Raw genomic sequence first — 17282 nt, 5'->3', positions numbered from 1 at the left:
AATTGTTATTCAATCCTATAATTCTGCTCTCTCTTTATAAACTCACGTCGAGGCCAGTTCGTGCTCCTTTCCTCCCCCTGCAGCCCTGTGTCTGGCAGGAATCATAGAATCAAGCAGGTTGGAAGAGACCTCCAAGATCATCCAGTCCAGCCTAGCACCCGGCCCTATCCAGTCAACCAGACCATGGCACTAAGTGCCTCAGCCAGGCTTTGCTTCAACACCTCCAGGGACGGTGCCTCCACCACCTCCCTGGGCAGCCCATTCCAATGGGAAATGGGGACAAACATGTAAGGAGCAGGCCTGTTCTGAGATCTCCAGAGGCTTGTGTTTAGGCCTATGGATGGCAGAGGTAGAGGAGAGGATTGGAGCACTGAGGGTTACAGATTTTGAGTTGGGGGGGAAATTCAGGGAGGTCACTATGGATTTTGTATCTGCTTTGTCATTGCTTTCTGTATCTCTCTTTCCAAATCTGTTTTCTCTCCAATTGAGGCTTCATTCTGTCAGCTCTTTAAAAACCAGGGCAATCACACAAACATTCTGCTTGGAAAAGCCCCTCAGGATCACCAAGTCCAACCACTATCCCTGCTCTGCAAGGTTCACCCTTAAACCATATCCCCAAGCACCACATCCAAATGACTTCTAAACACCTCCAGGGTTGGTGACTCCACCACCTCCCTGGGCAGCTCATTCCAATGTCTGCCCACTCTTGCTGGGAAAAATGTTTCCTAATATCCAGCCTAAACTCACTCAGTTGCAGCTTGAGGCCACTCCCTCTTGTTCTATCACTATTCACGTGTGAGAAGAGACCAGCAGCAGCCTCTCCACAACCTCCTTTCAGGTAGCTGTAGGCAGCAATGAGGTCTCCCCTCAGCCTCCTCTTCTTCCAACTAACCATTCCCAGCTCCCTCAGTCCCTCTTCATAAGATTTATTCTCCAGGCCTTTCCCCAGCTTCTCTGCCCTCTGCACTTGCTCCAGCACCTCCACATCCTTCTTGTACTGAGGCACCCAAAACTGAACACAATACTCAAGGTGTGACCTCAGCAGAGCAGAGTCCAAGGAGACAATCACCTCCCTATCCCTACTGGATACAGCATTTCTAATACAAGCCAGGATGCCATTGGCTTTCCTTGCCACCTGGGCACACTGCTTGCTTATATTGAGGTATTTTGGCTACAGCAAAGAAAAACGTGTAGTAATTCATCATTTTAGCAGCATTTGCTGGTAGGCTCTAATGAGCTTCCCAGTGGCAGTTACCAGCAAAGCAAGGGTCATGCTGTCATCACAACGGAAAAGGAAAACCAAGAAGGCAAAAGCTATGCTTTTGGTTGATATCATTAACAGAATGAATTTCTAAAGAGCAAATGTGAAAGAGCTGCAACACTGATCCACTGATTTTGAAGCACAGAAAACACCTCCAAGATCATCGACTCCAACTGTCAACCTAACACCACCATTAAGCCATGTTCCCTCCCCAGTGCCATGGCCACACATTTCTTTAACATCTAGGGATGTTGAATCCACCACCTCCCTGGGCAGCCTCCTCCAATCCCTGACCACTCTTGCAGCAAAGAAATGTTTCCTCATCACCATCCTAAACGTCCCTTGGTGCAACCTGAAGCAATTTTCTCTCATCCTATCACTTGACTCTTGGGAGACCAACCCCACCTCACTGCAACCTTTCAGGTTGCTGTATAGAGCAATGAGGTCTCCCTTCAGCCTTCTCTTCCTCAGACTAAGTAAGCCCAGGTCCCTCAACTGCTCCTCACCAGACTCTTCATCAACTTTGCTGCTCTTTTCTGGACCTGCTCCAGCACCTCAATGTCTTTCTTGGAATGAGAGCCTCAAAACCGAATGCAGGACTCAAGCTGTGGCCTTACCAGTGATGGATGGAAAATTTTAAGACCAACACCAAAAAGGATTACAAACCTGAAAACAAAAATTGGTTTGTAGGCCTTCCCTGCTTGTGCTTACACTGGAGAGAGAAGTAAAATGAAGCAAAGGTTGGAGGTTGATCTGTTTTTAACTAGTGGACTTCAATGACTTGTCTCTTCTGGAAGCTTTACCCTTAGCAGCTCAGCAACCAGGCTGCCAGGAATTCATTCTGGAAGGCATAAAGCAGCCACTGGCTACTGCTATGTGATCTGGAAAAGGTACCACAAGATTTTCTTTGTGCTGCCACCAAAGCAATGCCTTCACACGAGGCACTGCCCCCCCTGGCACAGCAGGGGCTCTGCCCTCCTGCACATGAGGCTTCTCCACAGCTGCTCTTCAGGTTTTGTGCCGTGTTTTAGGCAGGCTGCATATCATAGCAGATTTCCAAGCTGTATTTTTTCCTTCCCACTTCACAAGAAAGACTACTTAAGCATCTTGAAAAATATTAAAATGCAATATTGCTACAAGAGTTTTCATCTACAAACAGATCAGAAGTGGTCTCCTCATTTGTCTGCTTGATTGCACCTTAAGAGCCCTTCAAAATGCTAACTGGAGCCAAGCATTCAAGCATCTCACCGATGACAAGCTAACTTTTCACAAGCCTTATATTGAGAGCTGGGATTGGAATACCCTAACAAGTCACAGTTCAATGGCAGGAAAAGAAACCTCTGTAGCATACCTCCTGATACTCCTTGTACTGCATGTCCACCAGGTCCCGAACCACTGCGATGTGAGTAAACATCCACTGGGAGATTTCCTGTGACAAAGGTAAAAGGACACAGAAAATTAGGCTTTCTGAAAGAGGATTTGTGTGAAAAGCCCAAGAACACAGCACTTGGCTAAACTTAGTCACAAAGGACAATACTTTCTTCAGCCTGGAGAAGAGAAGGCTTTGAAGAGACCTTAGTGGCCTTTCAGTATCTGAAGGGGACCTACAGGAAGGCTGGGGAGGGATTACTGACAAGGTCTTGTAATGACAGTACAAGGAATAATGGGTTTAAACTGGAAGAGGGGAGAATGAAACTGGATGTTAGGAAAGGGTTCTTTATGGTGAGGGTGGTGAGGCACTGGCACAGGCTGCTCAGGAAGGCTGTGGATGTTCCCTCCCTGGAAGTGTTCAAGGCCAGGCTGGATGAGGCCTTTAGTAACCTGATCTAGTGGGAAGTGTCCCTGCCTATGGTAGGGGGTTGGAACTGGATGATCCTTGAGGTCCTTTCCAACCTAAACCATTCTATGATGAATTTCAACTGACTGGATGCAAGAATATTTAAGGATTTGGGCTGCTTGGTGTTTTCTTCTCTGGTTTTAAAGAGGCACTAAGCTGATTTGCAAGAATAACCTTTAAAAGACACTGGCAACCATCTGGATAATATTCCATAGCCACGACTATGGAATAGGCTGCCCAGGGAGGTGGTGGAGTCACTGTCCCTGGAGGTGTCCAAAAAAAGCCTGGATGAGGCACTTAGTGCCATGGTCTGGTTGATTGGATAGGGCTGGGTGCTAGGTTGGACTGGATGAGCTTGGAAGCCTCTTCCAACCTGGTTGATTCTATGATATGATTCTACAACTAACAGTTCAGAACATCCCCAAACAGCCAAAGCTTGGCACAGACAAACATTTTTACTCTCCCCTATCTCCTTTTAAGTGCTGTTTTGAGGATGCTGCCTAGTTAGTTGGAAATCCTGAAGCCACTCAGCATTCATTGCTCTGTACAAAGTGCCTCAGCTGATAGGCCAGCAGTGCTTCCTGCCAGCTCACTTTGTTAGCTTCTCTCCCTGCATTTTAATCATAGAAGTGTTTGGATTGGAAAAGCCCTCTAAGATCATCCAGTCCAACTGTCAACCCAACACCACCATGGTCACTAAACCATGGCCACACCTTTCCTGAACACCTCTAGGTATGGGGACTCCACCACCTCCCTGGGCAGCCTCTTCCAATCCCTGACCACTCTTGCAAAGAAATGTTCCCTCATCTCCAAACTAAACCTCCCCTGGGGCAACCTGAAGCCATTTCCTCTCACCCTATCACTTGACCAATCCCTACCTCACTCCAGCCTCCTTTCAGAGAATTGCACAGAGCAATGAGGTCTTCCCTCAGCCTCCTCTTCTCCAGGCTCAGCAACCCCAGCTTCTCCTACTCAGCCCTGTTCTCCAGACCCATCACCAACTTCACTGCCCTTCTCTGGACACACTCCAGTATTCCTGCTCATTGGAAACAGGACTGAGAGCACTAAAAATCCTTTCCTTTATCCAAGCCAGTGAGCGAGTCTCAGCTCAGAAAGAGAAGTGGCAACATTCTCCTCACAGGACACAACCTCCTGGTTAAGCCAAGAGGAGTTAGACATTTTTTAGTGAGAGGAGGACACCTGCCCCCCTTTAAACACTGGGGACATGCTGTGTCAAGTGCTGAGTACAAGAATTCAATCCTCCAAAACTTTCAAACTCCCCTTTCCCTTGTTTTCAAAGCTTTAAATCCTTGCTACTAACTCGTTGCACTGCCTCAGTAGGTGCTGTCCTACTCAACAGTGACACAGCTCTGCTGCTCTGCTTTTCTTTTCAAACAGTTTAGTTTTTCAACCAAGCAGGTTTGTAAAGCAGCTCTCCATCATAGTTTGCTTCTCTGCAGTACAATACAAACAGTGCAAAGCAGTATTTTCTTTCTGTCATGAGGCAGCCATCCTCAAATAGGGGTTTTATTAAACCACATAATCTTGGAGACAGGAACGAGAAAATAACAAGCATCTGTCTCACATTTCCACTTCAGAGCAGTATTGCAAACTAGATTTAAGCCCCAGACTAACAGAACAACAATGCATATCTGTGCTATGCTTTGACATGACCAGAAGCCTCATCAACAAGGAAGAGTTTAACTCTTGGCTTCACGTAGCAGACCTGCAGGTGGCACCTACTAGTTTAAGACATGCAGATGCCCAGTCTGGATGTTCAAAAAGGGGAAAGCAAGGAAGCACCAGGCAGCACTTTACAGCCTGCAGGATCCCTTCTATTGGGATATTTACTGCAGACATGGCTGGATTTTAGGCTGTTACAGCAGGTACCTGTGTGGAGAGGTTGTGTTTGTTCAGCCCGCTCTCCTTGCGGCTCCTCCTGGATCCAGTCAGCTTGGAGAGACCAAACCCACTGCTAACTCGGGAAAGTTTGGACTGTGTGGTTGGAACCAAAGCTTCCCCTCTGCTGATGCATTTCTTCTCATGAGCTGAAAAACAAAAGAGACACTGTTGGGGAAGACTTCTCAGGTGTTTTGGTTCTCCTCCTCCCCCCACTATAGTTGCTATTCAGATAGAAGACCCTTGGCTGCCGCTTTCAAAAGGTGAGTGCACTGTGAGTCAGCTTGTGGGTGTGGGTTTGTGCTTGTTTGGGCTTTGGGTTTGTCTAAGAGTGCTCAGCACTCACATTCATGTGAAACTTTGATGAGGAATACGATCAGAGGGCTGAAGCACCTCTGCTACGGGGACAGGTTGAGAGAGCTGGAGTTGTTCAGTGTGGAGAAGGTTGTAAAGACACCTTAAAGCAGTCTTCCTGTACCTAAAGGGAGCTGTGGGAGAGCTGCAAAGGACTTTTGACAAGGGCATGAAGTGCCAGGATGAGGGATAATGGCTTTGAGCTGGGAGAGAGGTGATTGAGTGGAGATGAGAAAGAAATTCTTGAGAGTGAGGGTGGGGAGACACTGGCACAGATTGCCCAGAGAGGTTGTGGAGGCTCCAAGAGTTTGTGCCCTTCAGCCTAGGAAAGAGAAGGCTTCGAGGAGACCCTGGAGTGGCTTTCCAGTATCTGAAGCGGGCCTAGAGGAGGGCTGGGGAAGGACTATTTACAAGGTCTTGTAATGACAGGATGAGGAGGAATGGGTTAAAACTGGCAGAGGGGAGATTCAAACTGGATGTTAAGAAGTTCTTTACAGTGAGGGTGGTGAGACACTGGCACAGGTTGCCCAGAGAGGCTGTGGATCTATGATTCTGTGATCCACAACCTCTCTGGAGGTGTTCATCAGGTCGGATGAGGCCTTGAGCAATCTGTTCTAGTGGGAGATGTCCCTGCCTCTGGCAGGGGGTTGGAACTGGATGATCTTTGAGGTCTCTGCCAACCTAAACCATGCTATAATTCTAAGTGTTGAAAGCCTTCTTGACAGCACCTCCTAGTAGACCAAACAGTGACAGCTGAAAGGACTTAGTGCTACACAAACTCTAACACCACAGGAAAACACTCAGTGCACTTGAGAGAAATCCACCATTCAGGGCAGCTAAATCCTCAGTGCCACTTACCCAAATGATTTTGCCAGCACTTCAAACTTGCTTCCTCAATGTAAGGTCTTGCCACAGTTATATCCACCTGGCCACGGTCGTTGACAGGCAGCGTCACTTTGAAAGCTTCTTCTAAAACCTGTTTTTTGCTGTGGATCAGCTCTGTCCACACTCTGTTTATGGCTTTTAAAAGCAGCTGACGACCTGCACAAGATCAAAAACAGCATAGAATTGCTATTTTTACAGTGATCATCCTCCAGTTTCTTCCCCTCCTGCAACACTTCTGAAATGCCTTTGGCCAGACTGTTGGGTTGGGGTTTCTTGGTTTTGCCATTTATATGCTGTCAGAAAACATCCAACATTCATTCAGGCAATTTTTTTGCCCCCTGTCAGTCTGAAATAACAGTTCCAATCCCTTGTGATTCTTCTCCCATACCTTAACAAAATGAATTCAAAAGACTCTTACAGCTGTTATCTGTTTATAAACAGATACAGAACTCCACACATCAGGCTTTGATATTTTCACCTGACTCTGTGTGCCTAAGTACACACCTGCAAAAAGATCAAACACCTCTGTGTAAGGAAATGAATATATAAGTCACTGAATCCTTTCTTCCACAGCCAGTTCATGAATCCTCTTTGAGTGAAAGACCCTGGGGATGCCACTGAATAGTAATTTTACAGTTTATAGCAACTATTTCTTGCCTGTGCTCACCTAAGATCCAGCTGACACAAACCCATGGTGGACACTTCAAATGACCCATCTCTACTGTACTCCACTAGCAGTGCATACCACACAGCATGTCCAGTTATGCTGTGTGTGCAGAAAACAATAAGGAGCTCTTTAAGAAGACAGTAACTGACCCTGCCTATGTCTCTCTTGCTGTTTCTAAGTGGTTTTTAATCTCTTTTTTTAATATAGATTTTATACACACACTCCCAGCCCTAAGAGCAGCTGGGGTAAAAGATTAGTGATGACAATACAGCAGTGGCATTAAGCAGACATCTGTGGCTTTGTCACTCTCAGATTACCTTCACTGACATCTTGATTGTAGACTCCATCTGGTTCTATATCAGAGGGGATCATAATGTGCCAAGTTGTCATCCTGGCTTCTGCTTCCAATCCAAACCCATCAACGTTGCTACAAGAACACAACAAATTAACAGCAGCCAGAGAAAAACAACCCCAGAAGCCTCAAGCTAAAGCAGTTGATTCTCTGTGACAGCATCACAAAGATTAATCCCTGCCACTCCAGTGGTGTGTCTTCCCTTCTGTCCACTGGAGTTCTGATAATCCATGGTCAGAAGCTAACCTGGGGGTTATGAGAAGTGACAGGCTGTGGAGACTGATGGTACTAGAGGAAGATGGTCACATTTGAAGGAACACAAAACAGACAAGGCCACAAATGCAGAACATTAGGGTTTCTGCTGCTGCCTCCCAAGTGTCTTTGGATGAGGCACAAGATGTACACCTCTTTGGGGAAAGAAGAAATGAAAGTGACAGGCAGGACTTTGCAGCAGAGCAGAAAAGTGGGCCTTGCTCTGTCATGGGTGTCCATTCGACACTCAACTGCATTTCATCAATGCTTTATAGCCCTGAGATACAGAACTTGGATGAAATGATTCAGCAGACAATAAATCCAGTGACAGATCCCTTTGGAGATGAATTACTTAGTACCAGCATTCCTTTCCACCTTGAAAACATTTCACCTTATACAGTCATAGAACTGTTATGGTTGGAAGAGACCTCTAAGGTCACTGAGCACAACCCAACACCACCACAGCCATTCAACCATGTCCCAGAGTACCACATTCACATTTGGGACACCTCCAGGGATGGGGATGCCAACACCTCCCTAGGCAGCCTCTTCCAAGCCCTAAACACTCTTGCAGCAAAGCAATTTTTCCTAATATCCAACCTAAACCTTCTCTGATAGGTCAAAGCATAAGAAATCAGTTAGGCAAGCACTTGTGCTACTGTTTTAAACACCTCTCTAATAGGAAATTAGAAGTGCTCTCCATAGCTGGGCTCCTCAAACCTTCAAAATGAATCTCTTCAGCTTGCTGGCATTTCACTGGCTGCTAAGTTACACACCAAGCATCCAGAATGTGCTGACTCTGATGGTGAGTGTCATTGCCGAGACAGAACAGGTCAGTTCATACTTCACAGCCCTGGCTCTGCAATGAACTTCTGCCTGGGATATTTACCTTCCCACGTGGAGATTTATCAAGCAGTGAGCTAAGCAGCTGATGAACTCTTGATCATGATTTCCAGGCCCCAAAATCAAGTTCCTGTTGACAGTAAGGACTCGAAGGGAATCGAGGAGAGCCACTTGCTGAGGAACAGTTTTGTGTGCCCTTGAGAACTGATACAAGATGGTCCTGTTCAGGCAGTGGTAAATAGCATCCAGTGAGAGTCCCTGAGATCTTCTTTTTGACTGATGGGAAGGAAAAAGTCATAATCAGACTAGCAGAAAAGCAGTTTATTGGCACACAGCCTACTCTGACCTGACCCATGCTCACTTTTTATGGCAATGAGTGCTTTACTAAATGCATCAATCCCATGGATTTCAAGGATGAAATGACATTAACACACCTGCAGTTGGAACATCTGTAAAGACACTTTGGATTTCCAACAGCAAAACTCTTCTGACAACCTCCAATGAAAGAGCAAAAGGAAGCTTCCTAAAAATGCCAAGGTAAATTTATGAAGCTTCCCAGCATTGCTGCCATGTCAAATTCATTGTTTGTTTTGAGGGATTTCTAAACAGTAGGGTACTCTGAAAGCAGTTTGTAATCAACTCCCTCATATCAAAGTGCTCCACCACACTGATGAGGCAGATGTGCTAGGAAAGTTCAAGAAAGAGGGAGAAAGCACAGGGAAGAAATGCACAACTATGACAACCTGACACATGTCATAGAATCACAGGCTCACAGGATGTTAGGGGTTGGAAGGGACCCAAGGAGATCATCAAGTCCAACCCTCCTGCCAGAGCAGGACCACAATCTAGCACAGATCACAGAGGAATGCATCCAGACAGGCCTTGAAAGGCTCCAGAAGGAGACTCCACAATCTCTCTGGGGAGCCTCTTCCAGCGCTCTGTGACCCTCTGGAGATCATTGGGTCCAATCCCTCTGCCAGAGCAGGATCATGCAGGACAGGTCACACAGGAACACATCCCGGTGGGTTTTGAAAGTGTCCCGAGAAGGAGACCCCACAACCTCTCTGGGGCAGGCTGCTCCAGGCTCCAGCACACTCACACCCAAGAAGTTTTTCCACATGTCGAGGTGGAACTTCCTGGGCTCCAGTTTGTGTCCTCTGCCCCTTGTTCTGTTACAGGACATCACTGACCAGAGCCTGGGCCCTGCTTCTTGACACTCACCCTTCAGATACGAGATCCCCTCTCAGTTTTCTCTTCTCCAGACTAGACAGCCCCAATTCTCTCAGCCTCTCCTCATCAGACACATGTTCCAGGCTCTTCATCATCCTCTCAGCCTCTGCTGGGACTTTTTCCCTGTCCCTCTTCAACTGGGGAGCCCAGAACTGGACACAATACTCCAGATGTGACCTCACCAGGACAGAGCAGAGTGGGAAGACAACCTCCCTTCACCTGCTGGCTTCACTCTTCTTAATGCCTCCCAGGATGCCATTGGCCCTCTTAGCCACAAAGGCCCATTACTGTCCCATGCATAACTCAATTGTTCACCAGGTCCTTCCCCAGGGAGCTGCTTTCCAGGAGGTGCCATTAGCTAAGCTGCTTAGTGACATCGCTCCACGGATTTCCACGTAACCTGTGGCAATGTTTTCACAGGCAGGCTAAAAGGAGAAGAGTTACCTGTGCAATGAGCTGGATTATGAAGTCCACAAGAAGTTTGGATTCTTTGTTGAACATGCCCTGCCAAAGCTTATCCACCACACGCTGGGTGAAGTAAAAGACATTGTTCACCAGCACTTGGTAGCTTCCTCCACTGGTTATAGGCAGAGATGCATCTTCACCTAGGGAACAAAACACCCAAAGTTTTCTTCATTCATCAAAACATCTGCAGAAATATCTGTTACTTTGTGCTTTCTAGCCTTCTGTAAGAGAGGAAAAGCTAAAACCTCCTGGCTTCCCTCTAATCATCACAGAATCATATCATGCCAGATTGGAAAGGACCCCAAGAATCATCTGCTCCAACCTTTCTAGGGTACAGCAGAGTTGCAATGAGCTGGCTCAACACCCTGGTAAGCTGAGTCTTAAAACTGTCCATGTAAGGACTCCACTGCTTCCTCTGGGAGATGATTCCAGTGCCTGGCAAGATGAGTCTTAAAACTGTCCAGTGCAGGGACTTCACTGCTTCCCCTGGGAGATGATTCCAGTGTCTGACCATGCTCATGGGGAAACATTTCCTTCTGGAGTCTAATGGGAATCTCCCCAGCAGCAATTTGTCCCTATTGCCCCTTGTCTTTACCATGGGACTCCTTGTCAAAAGGGAGTCTCCATCCTCCCGGTAGCCACTCTTTCTGTACTGGTCAAAGGCCTTCTCACCATGGATGGCAGGAGAGCATCTGAAGTCTACAGTGACAAAGGGCAAACAACAGGCACTAGGGTGGGAAGACCCCAGCACTATGTGTGTGTATGGTCCTCCCTTTCAACTGGGACTGCAGGTGTGCAGAACCACCTGCAGCGTTTTGAAACTTTACTTTTACTTTTTCAAAAAGAAAGAAGCTTTTCAAACAGCTTGAGATGAGAAAAGGTACCAGCTGGTGGCACTTCTCCCTCACTGGGCTTTGCTCAATAAATCTGAGAGTCAGCAGGCACCAGTTGAATGGATTTGTGTGTGAGTTAATGTCACTCCAACCATGCTGCTCCTGGGCAGAAGTAATTGTAAGGGCAGGAGATGCTGACAATCTGATCCAAAGCTTCAAGTAACATCATTCTGGGTTTGTTCTCTAGAGCTACCTGAAAGGAGGCTGGTGTTGTCTTCTTCTCCAAAGTAGCTAACAACAGGACAAGAGGTAACAGCCTTCAGCTACAGCAGGGAAGGTTGGAGATGAGGAAAAATTTATTTGCTGCAAAGAATGGTCAGGGATTGGCAGAGGCTGCCCAGGGAGGTGGTGGAGTCCCCATCCCTGGAAGTGTCCAAGAAATAAAATGTGGGACTTCAGGACATGGTGTAGTAGGCATGGGGTAGAAGGTAGTTCCCAATGATCTTAGAGGCCTTCCCCAACCTTAATGATTCTATGATTTATTTTACTACCTGTGCTGTGCTCAGGAAAGACAAATCATTGCTCTGTCAAGAAAAGGAGCGCCTTGCACCTTTGAATAGAAACCATGCTGCTATGTGGCATTGGAATGGGCTGCCCAGGGAGGTGGTGGAGTTGCTGTCCCTGGAGATGTTCAAGAAAAGCCTGGATGAGGCACTTAGTGTCATGGTCTGGTTGATTGGCTAGGGCTGGGTGATAGGTTGGATTGGATGAGCTTGGAGGTCTCTTCCAACTTGGCTGGTTCTGTGAAATCTAGCATGGACACAGAGCAGACCAAGAGCTTCTAGCAAGTCCAGTAGGCCATTGTCAAACACAACCAGGCACCTGAGGAGTAAATACTCCTACAGGCTGCTTCATGACCATGTGAAGACATACTCTGGTGGGACAGCCTTCTCACTGTAAGCTCCCAATTCTCTTCCCACTCATTTATTAACTGAGCCCTTGGCATGCTAATCCCAGAGGGTCCCAAAAGGGCAGGGAAAAAAAAAGTCATAAAGACAATCAAGTTGTAACAAAGCAGGACACCAATCAAAAAGTGCTTAAATAATCAAAAGCTTTTGCTCCATTGTCTCAAGCTGTGCCAGGGGAGGTATAGGCTTGATATTAGGAGAAAGTTCCTGACAGAGAGAGTGATTTGCCATTGGAATGGACTGCCCAGGGAGGTGGTGGAGGCACCATCCCTGGAGACATTCAGAAAAAGACTGGATGAGGCACTTAGTGCCACGGTCTGTTTGATCGCACAGGGCTGGGTGCTAGGTTGAACTAGATGAGCTTGGAGGTTTCTTCCAACCTGCTCTATTCTATTCTATTCATTAAATAGATGAATAATTACACTTTGTTATATTACCAAGTAAAACATCAGCTGCAAGTAAGTGGTCCATCACTCCATCCAAAACATAGGTCTGGAACTCCTTCTGCTGGGTCCGTGTTGATCTTTCAGGGGAAGCCTGAGAGGAGAAATACAACGTAAGAGAGTCACTATCTCTGACTGAGCAACAAGAGGAGGCTGTTCTAGATGAAGTTCTCTCTTCTCATCTCATTTCATTTCTTTTAACATTCTCTGTCAAGTAACAAGTCTTGGGTTTATCTAAAACCTTCAGAGTGCACGAGGAGCACGCAGTGGCTGTGCCCAGTCTTACAGAACAGGCATTATTCCTGTTGAAATCCAGGACATTTACCTTCTGCCAGCACAGGCACTGAAAAGGAACCCATTCCAAAAAGGGGCACAAAGCTCTGATTCAAGGTGTGGTTAAATTGTGAGCTGCTCAGCTCACCCAGCCACACCTGTGAGTAAGGAAGGAATAAATGAGACAGATCAAACATCTCAGTTGATTGTCACCCCTGTGCTGGGATCTGCACACTGCCACAGCTCCTTGGTACAGACACTACTCTTTAATACCTTTAGCAGTGATCTGGATGGGAAATTGTTGATGGGCTGGAGGATAGGAAGGCTCTGCAGAAGTACCTGGACAGACTGAACCTGTGGGCTGAGGTTAAGTGTGTGAGTGCACAAGGCCAAGGACTGAGTCCTGCTCTTGGGTCACATAACCCCAAGAATGCTCCAGGCTAGAGGCAGAGTGGCTGGAAACTGCCTGGCAGAGAAAACCTAGGGGTGATGAATGCGAGCTAGCAGCGTACCCAGGTGGCCAAGAAAGCTAACAGCATCCTGTCCTGGATCAGCAATAGTGTGGCAAACAGGAACAGGGCAGTGATTGTCCCCCTGGACTCAGCACTGGTGAGGCTAGACCTTGAATGCTGGGTTCATTTTTGGGCTACTCACTCCAAGAAGGACACTGAGGTGTTGAAGCATGTCCAGAGAAGAGCAACAAAGATGATGAAGGGTTTAGAGAACATGGCTGTTGAGGAGCAGCTATGGGGAGCTGGGGTTGATTAGTGTTTAACCTCACAGGAACAAAGCAGAAACCTTCCCACTTCTGCAGGGATTTGCAGTGTTCTATTCCAAACAAAGCAAACAGAGCAGCCATGGTCTGAAAGGTGTTTAACAAACAAAGCATACTCCACAAAAACCAAAAGCTTGAAGGAAACTACACCTTCTCATGCTGCACTGGGGAACACGTAGTGTTGTGATCCACTACCTGCAGTTCCAGACAAAAGGAGATGTTGGCTAAGATGCCAAACCAAGGTCATAGCTCTTCAAAGTGAAGATAAAAACAGGAAACAAAATATGAACACAATGTGCTCAGCAACTAACAGAGCCATTTGACTGGCCAAGTGGAAGCTAAGGAACCCACAAACAGATGAAGTAAGAGGGCTGTGGCAGGGAGGCAACAGCAAGGGGAAAGCCAGGAAGCAGCACATAGACAGTCAGCTGAACTACCTGAGTTGGTCACCACCACATAGAAATGCTGGAGGGGGAGACTACAGAGAGTCTAGAGAGCACTCTCAAAGAAAGGCTGAGATAAACCCTCTGCATTTGCTTTTTAGGCTTTCCAGGTTGTTAAAGAAAGGTGAGCAGCTACTGTTCATGAAACATTAATCTTCCTTTGGATGGTTTTTCCCCTCTTATTTCACCACAATTTACAGGGTTCTGCTGAATCCAACTTTAAAAGGTTAAGTAGAGGAAAACACTTTAGAGAAGGAAGTGTCACAGTAAGTTCAAACCACAAAACCAAAGCCCAAAGAAACCATACCTCCAGCAGAAGATCTACCAGTGGAGTCTGCTTGCTGGCTGGTGTGAGACACAAGTTATCAATGATCATCACACGCATGAAGTCAAACACAAACTTCTTGGCAGGATGGTTGGTCAAGTAGGTCTTGGTGCCCACATTGCAATATTCTGACTGGCTCCTGTTCATGCCAGAATCAGCTGCAAAGGCTTTAAACTCTTCAGCTGGGGACCCAACTTCGTCATCAAGATCAGTGACCTGTGAAAAAGAGCAGGTTAAAAGTCCAGAGATAGCAAATTACAACAACCTTTTTGCTGTTCTTTCTAAGGCTTCTTCACTTTACCCTTTGCTTCTTCAGAAGCCTTTTTACAAGACTATGTACAGAATCAGTTCTGAAACAGCTACTTGAAAGGAAGTTGCTGGTCTCTTCTCAAAGGCAGTGATAGAACAAGAAAGAAAGGCCTCAAGCTGCCACTAGGTAGGTTTAGACTGGCCATTAGGAAACATTTTTTCCCCAGCGAGAGTGGTCAGGCATTGGAATGGGCTGCCCAGGGAGGTGGAGGAGTCACCAACCCTGGAGGTGTTCAAAAAAAGCCTGGCTGAGGCACTTAGTGCCATGGTCTGGTTGATTGGACAGGGCTGGGTGCTAGGTTGGACTGGATGAGCTTGGAGGTCTCTTCCAACCTGCTTGATTCTATGTGTTTAGAAGTCATTTGGATGTGGTACTTGAGGATATGGTTTAAGGCTGAACTTTGTAGAGTAGGGATAACAGTTGGACTTGATGATCCCAGGGATCTTTTCCAACCAGAATGTTCCTGTGATTCTCTAAACCAAAACTGAGGTGCTTCAAAGAGGCAGAAATGTGGTTCTGAGGGACATGGTTTAGCACCAGCTTTGGTAGCGTTAGAGAATGGCTGGAGTGGATGATCTCAGAGGTGTTTTCCAACCCAAACAATTCTCTGATTCAGTTCCAAAAGCCAAGAAGAAAATGGCCAGCCCAGCCTTTACAACCACTTCTTTCTGCAGGGTAAGTAGAGCTTTAGTACTCATAACTGGTATTTACTCTTGCAAATGATAAATCCTGCAAAGGAAACATTGTGGGGAGGAAGCAGAGCATCTCCCAAGCTGGATTTCCTACCATCTCTGAGTAAGGCCGGATGTTGAAAGGAAACACTGTAGCTGCCAGGGCACACAGGAACTCTGGGCTCATCCACAGGGAAATGAGGTCTGGCACGTTGTGATACAAGTATCGGAAGAACTGCATCAAGGTGACTGGATATTCTCGAAGCCAAGAGCCTTCTTCCTCTGACTGCCAAGGCTGGGGTGGAAAACAAACAGCCCATTAGCACAAATAGCACTGACTGCAGGCTGCTCCTGCCAGAGAGGAGCTGCAGGAACAACAGCTGTAGGGGCAAAAGTGCAACAGAACACATGGCTGTGATGTGATCAAAGATCAGGCTGACTGTCGTCAACCACAGGGACAAGCACTCCTGCAAGCAGAAGTGACCAAACACAACCAGGTATGTGACTACATGTGAAAAACACATCCAGGAGGTGTCTATTGTGCCAGGACACAAGGGGAAACATGTTGAGAACACATCAAGGTGTTCAAGAAATGTGAAGTCATGGCACCTGGGGACATGGTTTAGTGGCTTTGCTGGTCTTAGGTTGACAGTTGGACTTGATGATTTCAGAGGTCTTCTCCAACCCAAACAATTCTGTGATTCTATGAGCACATGACTGAAGAAACAAGCATCCAAACAACTGATCAAATAAGAGATGTTCAAGCACATCATCCACGTGACAATCCTGACCCAGAGTGACAGAATCTCTCTGTGCACATCACTCTACACTGAACAACTGGCCAAACGTGGCCAAACCATGGCTAATCTTGCCTCCAGAATGTGTGATAATTAGCAACCCACCACACAGCTGAGTGGGCATAAACCCCCATGTCCAACCTTTGTGCCTGCCAAAGGTGCCAACAGAAGATGTGATAGGAGCACACATGTCCAAGCCATCACAAACATGACTGGACACATGGCACAGTGTCACCAGATCACCAGTGCCACGAGAAATGCTGGCCATGACCAATGTGACAGCAGGACAAGTCATGATAAAACAGGCTGGACATACACGAGGAAATGTGAGCAGACAGGAAGACGTTCTTTGCAGTGAGGGTGGTGAGACACTGGCACAGGTTGCCCAGGGAGGTTGTGGAGCACAGAATCACCCAATGTGATCTTTGATCACATTGGGTGATTCTGTGCTCCACAACCTCCCTGGAGGTACTCAGTGCCAGGTTGGATGACGCCTTGAGCAACCTGTTCTAGTGGGAGATGTCTCTGCCTATGGCAAAGGGGTTGGAACGAGATGATCTTTGAGGTCCATTCCTACCTAAACCATTCTATGGTTGAGCATGTGTTAAGCCCACAGCAGAGTCACAGCAGCCTAGCAGAAGACAGGAACCTGTGCCTCAGCACGTGTTTGAGCATGTCACAAAGGGCAGAGTGCCCAGGTTCACAGCACGTGGCTGGCCATCTACCAAAACACAGCTCCTGATGTGCCACGATTCAAAATATGCTGGGACAAACACAACCTCACTCTTGTCAGCTCAGTGTGATGGCACATTTGACTATTTCCCCTCTCTGAGGGGGAAAGCTCAGTTTCTAACAGCTCCCTGAAAAGAGGCTGGAGTGAGGTGGGGTTGGTCTCTTCTCCCTACTAACAAGTGGTAGGATAAGAGGAAATGGCCTCAAAGCTGCCCCAGGATAGTAAGAAAGTTTAGGTTGGACTTTAGAAGAAACTTCTTCCCTGAAAGACTCCTTGAAGACTGGCCCAGGCTGCCCAGGGAGGTGGTTGGATGCCCATCCCTGGAGGTGTTTCCAAGAGGCAGAGCTGTGGTGCTGAGGGTCATGGTTTAGCCCCAGCCTTAGCAGAATGAGAGAATGGTTGAACTCTATGACCCTGAAGGTCTTTTCCAAGCAAAACCATTCTATGACTCTACACACCTTTTGACACAGCACAAAGCAGCAAGACAAGAGGGACCGAGCGTGTCACAAATGTCTCCAAACAGGTGAGGACCAGACAGACACATGGCAGAACAGGTCAGCAGCAAGAGACAGAACCCATGACAACAGGGACACACCCTGCAGGTCATGTATGCAAGCTCAGAAGACATTTCTGAACACGCTCACGTGGGACAGACACACGAGAAAG

The 17282-nt window shown here is 47.1% G+C and overlaps 1 protein-coding gene across 9 annotated transcripts in view; it reads right to left on the bottom strand.

Moving 5' to 3' along the window:
• WDFY3 (WD repeat and FYVE domain containing 3) overlaps positions 1 to 17282 on the bottom strand; it is a 165453-nt gene that overhangs the window by 35414 nt on the left and 112757 nt on the right. For all 9 annotated transcript variants that reach the window (XM_064149629.1, XM_064149628.1, XM_064149631.1 and 6 more), the window contains 9 exons: positions 15202 to 15381; positions 14088 to 14321; positions 12284 to 12383; positions 10025 to 10185; positions 8397 to 8626; positions 7221 to 7330; positions 6210 to 6392; positions 4989 to 5146; positions 2613 to 2690 (listed from right to left, as the gene is read on the bottom strand). In XM_064149629.1, coding sequence (XP_064005699.1) covers positions 2613 to 2690; positions 4989 to 5146; positions 6210 to 6392; positions 7221 to 7330; positions 8397 to 8626; positions 10025 to 10185; positions 12284 to 12383; positions 14088 to 14321; positions 15202 to 15381 — 1434 coding nt within the window. The remainder of the gene's footprint in view (positions 1 to 2612; positions 2691 to 4988; positions 5147 to 6209; positions 6393 to 7220; positions 7331 to 8396; positions 8627 to 10024; positions 10186 to 12283; positions 12384 to 14087; positions 14322 to 15201; positions 15382 to 17282) is intronic.

This window comes from Pogoniulus pusillus, chromosome 10 (assembly GCF_015220805.1).
Source record: "Pogoniulus pusillus isolate bPogPus1 chromosome 10, bPogPus1.pri, whole genome shotgun sequence".
NCBI lineage: Eukaryota > Metazoa > Chordata > Aves > Piciformes > Lybiidae > Pogoniulus > Pogoniulus pusillus.
The sequence above is the reverse complement of the archived record's forward strand: the minus strand, read 5'-3'. Positions and strand labels throughout refer to the sequence as shown.